The sequence below is a fragment of the Fulmarus glacialis genome, unplaced genomic scaffold (genome assembly GCF_000690835.1).
Source record: "Fulmarus glacialis isolate BGI_N327 unplaced genomic scaffold, ASM69083v1 scaffold20909, whole genome shotgun sequence".
Taxonomy (NCBI): domain Eukaryota; kingdom Metazoa; phylum Chordata; class Aves; order Procellariiformes; family Procellariidae; genus Fulmarus; species Fulmarus glacialis.
In genome coordinates, this window is record NW_009234159.1 from 8,643 (window position 1) to 16,505 (window position 7,863).

The following is a 7,863-nucleotide window of genomic DNA, read 5'->3' on the forward strand; positions in this document are numbered from 1 at the left end:
GAAGGTCAAACAACAATAAATAAAAAAAGTCACTGCGCTGTCAAGCGGCTGTCACCCCTGGAAAGGCTCCGGTGTACGCTGTGCTGGAGAAAGAGCCTGCACAGAAACCTGTGCCTGCTTCTCACTGGGACCACAAAAAATTTGGGTATGGAAAAGCATCCGCCGGGCTGTCCTCTCCCTTGCACCCTCCTGCACACAGTGGGCCTTAAACCCGCACACGGGGTTTGAGCTGCAGGAAAGCGCTGAGCGCCGGCCGGAGCCACCTGGGAGCTCCCGGGGAGTCAAGCTTTGGCACCACCGGGACGGAGCCTCCCACGACACCTCAGCCTCTATTGCATGAGCTTTTGCCTTTGATAAGCTACATGCTATATGCTGTGTAGGCTACAAAGGACTCCACGTAATGTATATGCTAGCCATACTGTTTCGTGCACTGCTGGAAGGGGCGAGTTACTGCGAGGAGGGGTGGGGTGTAACGACTGCTGGAAAACAGCCTGAAATTTGATTGCGTTTCAAATCAAGTCTTTCTTTGGCATCAGCTGAACACTTCAAAAATAAAAAAAATTTTAAAAGCACCCAAAGAAGGAAGCAAGACCTCGCGCCTGGCTGCATTATTAGTTTTCTAGCCTTGCCGTAGCATCAGGGGAAGGAGGTTTCTGCACGCACCCAGCCAGCCGCGCCGGCCCAGCGAGCTGCAGCCGACAACCCGATATTGCTCCGAAAGGGTTTGCAAAGTGTTTCCTCACAAATGCATTCTGAATAAAAGCCCAGATGCTGTTTATGCTGTTCTCTAGCATCTCGGTGCACTATATTTTTTAAAAATTATTTGAATCAAAGCTCTCATTCTTTAATTAAACTTCATTTAGCTGCCATCTGCCTGGGATCAAAATGGCTTCATGTTTTGCAACTCTTAATGAGGATTGTTATTGGATTTGTAAATACATAAACAACAAAAAAAACCCCACCAAAATGTTTGAAAAGTAATAAATGAGGAGCGCGTCTCAAGTGTTAAGATCTGCATCTTCACTTGTCTAATTGTAATGGAGCAGATCCCATTCAGCAGATAATCACGTTATACACAAAAACTGGGTATAAAAATACCCTGCAACTGCAGGATCAAGATTAGGGAAGCTGTGAGAATTACAGCTGAGGGAAAACAGTAATAAAGCGATATCTGTCATTTTTCCAAAGCGGGAAGGGTCAGCTCTCCTGGGTCACGAGCAAATGCAGGCACCGAGGGCAGGAGTTTCCCACCCCGGTCATGGAAAATGAAAAGTGGATGGCCCTGAAACTCCCCGAAATTACAGCGGGAATTACTGCTATTCACTCCCAATGATATATCTGTTACCAGAATCCAGCAGCCTCAAAACCCAGCTTGGGGATACGGGAGGTGCCAGGCAGCCGCGGAGCTTCCCGGCCGAGCAGACGGGGCAGAGCACGAGCTGCACTTCGGTGAGCGGGGCTGGGGGCACGTGGAGCTCCAATTCATGGATCAAGAAATTTAGGGAAGAAAACCTGAGCCCAGAGCTTTGGCTCAGCCCGTGCCGTAGCAGCACAGCCACCTCCCCCTGCCCCATCTTGCTAACCAGGCTCCGAGCCTGGGACGCCGGCTGGAGGAGAGGGAAGAGGCAGAGCAGGGAAACAGCCCGACGCTGCCTCCTTGCTCAGCTTCCATTCCCCCCCGACATTTACAGCCTTTACGATTGCATTCGGCTTTCTGAACTAAATCATTAGTCCCCAGCGTAGCTCCCATGCCCTAATTTAACTCCGCTGCCTGCATTCACCCCTGCCTTTCAGCAGCACTAATTAGGGCCCTGTGCAGGGTGCACCGCTCCAGACCTACACCCTGCGAGCAGCCTCCCCCCCGCCGCCAGCACGTTGGTGGGATGCCGGGACCGGCAGCAGACCTGGGGCAGCCTCAAACATCTCCGCTCATTACCGAACCGCGCCGCTGCCTTCGGTGCTACGGCATCAGAGCTTTTTTTTTTTTTTAACGGTGAAAAAAAGAAAAGTCAAAAATACAATGAGTCTGCCCTCTTAGGAGACGCCTACTCGGTGCGGTTTAATCTGTGAATAAGCCCCTTTCACACATTTTGGAAGAGCAAATTGTATTTTTGCCTCTGAATCATGTTCCTTTGTTTCCTAATTGGAGATGCCACAGGTTTGAGCATCAGGCAAGAAACATGAAAGACTTCAGATTTTGATGCCAACCGCTCAGATGTCAAACTGTATTTCTAATTGGGGTCGCTGACACAGATCTTTGCCCTTCTTTCAGCTGCTGCCTTTGTGCCGACTCCTACACTTGTTTGGGCTTTTATTATCTCCTGTGATCATTTGCGTCTAACTCCACACAGCAAATGCAAGTCCAGAGCCAGGAAATAAAACTGCAGCTGCCTCGAAACACTTCTGCCTGCCACCAAAACCCTCCAGGGGCCTGAAAACACCAGGATTCGAGCAGACCGAAATCCCATAAAACAAATAAAGCAGCACATTACACTTGGAAAAGCTGTCACGAGTGACTTGATCATGTGTCTACTACCGTCCACCCTCCAGCAGACCACGGCCGCTGCTTTCGGGGCAGGTTTGCTCCGTGACAAGGCTGTGACCCGTCCTGCGGCCTGGAGGGACGCCCAGCAATGGTCACCCCATAGTGACACCGCGCGTTGCTGCTTGGGACGACACCAAAGCCACAAGCGCCAGGGCCTCTCGCTTCACTGGTGGTTCGTGCTGGGCTGCATTTACCTAGACACAAGCCGGGATGTTTCTTCTTGGTGGCTTCTCACACCGCCCTCGTGCCAGCATTAGCTCCCGCCACGTCTGGCCCGTGCACGGCTCTCAGCGGACACAAAGCACAAGTTAAATACGCGCAGCGTCAGTAATAGCGGTTGGCGCCATTTGCTTCTGGTGCCAAACTCTACGAGTGGAATGACAGTAAAACTGCAGGAATTTCAGATAACATCCCTCAGTTTACTGGGTTGCTTCGTAGATGGGGCGAAGCGGCCCCGGGGGCAGGGAGGAGCCCAGGGGCTCCCCGGTTCGCTCTCAGCAATGCCACTCGCAGCCCTTGGTCCAGCGTTACGGAACCAGTGGAGCATCAGCGGGATCTGCCTGTACTTACTGCGGGAGCTTCCCCACCCTGTAAGGCAACAAAGCCTTTTAGAAAATCATAAACAGTGAAGAACGTCACCAGATGAAAATCTTTTCCTGGTTCAGAAGCAGGTTAAACGCACGCAACCGAAATTGCTTCTGTGCCTTTCCAAGTCTGGGGTGGCAGGAGGCCAGACACGAGAGGGCTTGGGGGGGATCTCGCTCCTTGGGGGCCTGAGGCCTCCTTCCCGCTTAATCCAAACCCGCTTCTGCTCCAGAGCCAACAGGACTTGCGGGCGCAGGTCTCTGGTGCTCGTAAGGGCTGGTTCCCTCGTCTGTCACCGCTGCAGTTTGGTACCACTCCTGCAGCTCTGTAAGTAAATTTTTATGCCTTTGATCTAAATCGAAGACATCAGTGGCAAATGAAGCGTTAAAATGTGTCGAACCTCTTGGTTTCAAGCAGTGGTGACACTAAGGATTTTATTGAGCAGCCAAAGCACGACAAGGTCTGTCCGGGGGTGCCCTCCTGCACTTACTCTTACCTATAAATGCTATTTATCAATAATATATGTAATAAAATAAGTACTTTTAAGAGCAAGGCAACACTTTTTATTTTTATTTAAAAAGGCCTTGATGGCAGGAATATAGTGTAAAAATCATTGGAAAAACTAAAAGGCATTGATACATATTGGAATATACACTTTTTACATAAATTACATTTATTTATTTATTCTTTCATTTGAGGTTCTTATTCGGTATTGAGGTCTAATAGTTAATAGGTCCTGGGATCTGGACGTTTAGACCACCATAGTCTAACATGTACATGTTCATGGGCCATTGCTGAAAGAGAGGGAGAGAAAAAGAAGGCAAAAGTCTCTGTTAGGACACAACACAAAACCATGCATACATCAAATCTGACATGTTGCGACACGGGCTGTTGCTCCCACTTTCCAAATAAGATAAAAGAACCAACCCCAAACCAAAACACCACCGGCAAACCTGATAGAAAAAACCTTCTAAGTTTGTATTTCTCTTGCGCTTTTTTTTATTTTATTTTTTAAAAGCATTTGGTATCATCCACAATCGAGGCCAAGCCCTGAGGGAGAGCAGTTGGATGCATCTCCCGGATTTTGTTTCCTATTTTCACAGTTCGGATGCACACCGGAGCTCTGCATGGCTCCTGGGATGGAGCCGAAGCAACACTCCCGGTGCAGCTCAGACCACGGGGGAACCGCCGGGTCCTGCCGAGAGGTGCTTCGGGGCCGAGGTGACGCCGCCAGCACCCGTGTTTTAACCCAGTGGGGTCGGGGGATTTGCTCAGGCTGGTCTCACGTGCAGCTCCCGCTAACACCGTGTGCTGAGCATCCCCCCGCGGATTGATGCGGGAGAGCCCCAAGGGGCAGCGGGCGCTTTGCTCTGCTGACCCCCTGCCCCAGACAAACCCGGCAGGAAAAGGCAGCCCCAAAGCTGCGTCCCCTCCTTCGCCAAACCTGCTTGTGCCATTTTACGTCACACTTTAGAGTGTTTGTCAGGCAGAGGGAGGTGGTGACGGTTCGAGGAGAGCAGAGAGCAGCATCCTGAAGCAGAAAAATAGGTAGGCAGTAACCCCCCTAATATCTGGAAGGCTTTACCACAAGTGAGATCTGATTTGTTGATGATGTAGACTCCGTATTGGAAGAGGAGGAAGAGGAAGATGAGGAAGAGGAAGATACCGAGTTCCCTTCGGAGATCCTCTTCCGCTTCCGTTTGGGAACGCTGGTGTCTTTCTCTGCAGGGGGAGACGGAAGGCATGAGGTGTCCAAGCTCTGTGAGCAGCCCCTAAATGCACGGACCCATCCCGCCGCTCCGACCTTGCCTCCCGCTGAGCGTCCCCCTGACCCGCTGTGCCATCCCTGGTGACGCAGGCTTGGCCTCCACGACCTGGCACAGAGCTGCCAGCTTTCCTCAGGCACCGGCAAAGAAAATCCCCAAAATAAGCAAATCCCAAACTCCAGCACTTACAGAGCCCAATATCGCACAGACTTGTGTCCGTGCTGGATGCTTTGGGGCCATGAAGGTGCCAGCTCTGATGACAATATGCCCATATGTATCTGCATATATAAAGCTTCTCGTGCATCTCTTTTACATCACGTTGCAGGCATGCTTTTGCTTGCCAGATCTCCCTTCTCTATCTACCCACCTATTTTCATAAAACTAATATGATCCTAATTATCTCTGGAGCTGCTAATTCTGACACATTCGATTAAAACTGGCTGAGAGTTATTAGGGAGGATGGGACAGGGAGAGAAATACATTCCCAGCGACCACAGAAACCTCGTTTCCTTAGAATCTCAACTGCTAAACGATGACTCAAATTAAGGGCTTTAACCAGTGAATAAATTGCTCACGGTGAGTAAATTGCTAGTGGGAAAGGGATAATCAAATCCTCCAGAACACGCTGAAAGTTTGAGTCTAACAGCCCAGTCTCCCCCAGCTCACCGAAGTGCCGTCGTCTAAGTTGATGGTTTGCTCCTCAACAGATGCTGAGCCTGACTTTCCTTTTTCCAGGTAGGATCTTCTCCCCCGCCTCCCCTGGGGATGCGGGAGGTTCGAACGCCTCCCCACGACCCCTGTCCATTTTGCCCATATATTCTCTCTGCCACAGGGCAGGGAAAACTGTGGTTATTTCTTAGCCCACCGCTTACCTGTTTGTTTGGCCTCAGTGCAGATTTCGGCAAACGGCCTGCGTAAGAGACAAGCAGGGTCAGAGCAGGCGGACCCCGACGTTTCCCCCTTCTGCCTGCCTGTGCTGGGACACAGCCCAGGCCCCGACCCCGAGCTGCTCCTCCGACACCCCCCTGCGCGGGGATGGGACATGGAGCCTCCCCACCGCTCCCCGGAGAGAAGCAACCCAAAATAACTCAGCTGGGTCTCTGAGCCGTCCCGCTATCTGCCCCCATGCCGTGCCCCGTCCCAGCATCATCATCTCAAACTGCACAAGAAAGAGGGGATAAACCGGCCCTGCTGACGCCTCGCTGTGCCCGTCCATGGCCGAGCACGTCCCTGCGGCGCAGGACAGCGATGCTGGGGATGGAGCGGGTCTTCCGCGGGTACGCGGTGGTGTGGCTCCGCTCCGGTGGCCCCGCGGTGACTTACCCCACTCGTGGCTGGAGAAGCAAAGGCAACGCTTAACGAACAGAACCCTTCCCCAGTCACAGAGCTGGGGGAACTTACTGGAGCTGGTTTATAATCACCATCCGGATGCTCTCCCGTGCCTTCAGGATCTTCTCCAGCCGATGGATGTCGTAGGTATTGGGGTTTCTGAAAGGGATATCATCTGGCAGCCCAGTAACCTCCACGGCGTCAGGACTATCCCTGATGAGTTTATAGGGCACCATGACGGGCCGGTTCAAGCCCAGAGCTTCTCCTGTAACGGCAGAGCAGAGGACAATGCAGCTTTACCCCACAGGGCTCTGGATCCAACCAGCCGAAGGACCAAGAGCCCTGGGAGGACTTTGGGAAGCCACAGCTGCCGTGATGCCCGATCTTTGCTGCAGCCACGTCCCACCCAGCCGTTTCACGTCTGCCTGCCCAATTTATTGCCTGCTCCATTAGTCTCCATTCAGGATCCTGCCAGGAGCCTCAGGTGAGGGTTGTTTCACAGCACCAGCACTTGCACACCCACCTCTGCTCCGTGCAGAGCACACCCATCGCCACGCTTGCGCCAGCCCGTGGGCCAGCAGCAGCAGTGTGGGAGACAGCCAGGAGAGAGGGCAAATGGGAGAGATTTGTCCACCTCCTCTTGCCTCCCGCTGTCAGCGGGTCTGGGGGTCACTGGGGTGGAGATTGCATCCATCACTCATCATCACATCACGTCGCTCCTGCTCATTTTTTGAATCACTTTATCCCCCTGGCCTCCACAATATCTTATGGCAGTGAAATATCACAATGTAATTCCTTGCTGCATTAAAAGTACTTCCTTCTGCGTGATTTAAACCTGCTGCCCACCTCTCTGGGTACCCCTTTAGTTCCTGCGCGGTGGGGAGCAGCGAACATCCCTCTCCTGTACTGGTCCTGATTGTAAGAGCCTGCTCTCGCCTTGCGCCTCTGCCACCCCCAAATCTGGAGGTGTGAGCTGCCCCTCAGGCACATTCCTGGCTTTCCTTGCAGGGAGTTCGTCCCTGGAGCCCACCTGGCATCTTGTGCTCCATAAACCGGGCCTGGACCATGGGAACGCAGGGATCTGCTGTGGGCTCAGCCCCGACATGGGCTGAGTGGTGCTGAGCCGGGGCGGATGGGGATGCTCAGAGCACGGGCACCAGCCTCCCTGGGGGAACCCAAAATAACCAGGGTTTGCGGGAAGGGTGAGCAGCCTTGACAAGGGGAGACTTGAGAAAGGAGGGGAGTGACATTCCCCGCGGCTTTGCTATTATTTTGGCTATTTTCCTTCTCCTTCAGGCAATTATTTTGGGGAGAGAGGCGAGACACCGCACCAAACAGTGGGGTGCCACCAAGCTGCTGCAGCTCAGCTGCACAGCCCTGGGGTCTCACAGGTTGAGAAATAACCCCATACCAAGTCACACCCAAACGGGGACAGCCACGAGCAGTGGCAGCCCGTCCCCACGGGGCCGAGGGGGTGATGCCGCTCGGGGCCGCGTGTCCTGCGGCTGGCTCCTACGCTCCCCTCACCCGGCTGCTATTCCTCCCGCGCCTTTTCCCAACGACGGGTGGAAGGAGGGGTTTGTTAGACAGCACAAGGAGCCTGCAAACAGCATTTGCAAATCTTCTTCAGTCTCCTGA

General features: G+C 52.9%; 1 protein-coding gene across 1 annotated transcript in view; it reads right to left on the bottom strand.

Annotated features, from left to right (window-relative positions):
- Positions 1 to 3,670: 3,670 nt before the first annotated feature.
- LOC104082448 (general transcription factor II-I repeat domain-containing protein 1-like) overlaps positions 3,671 to 7,863 on the bottom strand; it is a gene marked incomplete at its 5' end in the record, with an annotated part of 4,838 nt that continues 645 nt past the window's right edge. Inside the window, 4 exons of the mRNA XM_009585574.1 lie at positions 3,671 to 3,924; positions 4,716 to 4,852; positions 5,769 to 5,806; positions 6,298 to 6,490. Of these exons, the coding sequence (XP_009583869.1) occupies positions 3,850 to 3,924; positions 4,716 to 4,852; positions 5,769 to 5,806; positions 6,298 to 6,490 (443 nt within the window). The remainder of the gene's footprint in view (positions 3,925 to 4,715; positions 4,853 to 5,768; positions 5,807 to 6,297; positions 6,491 to 7,863) is intronic.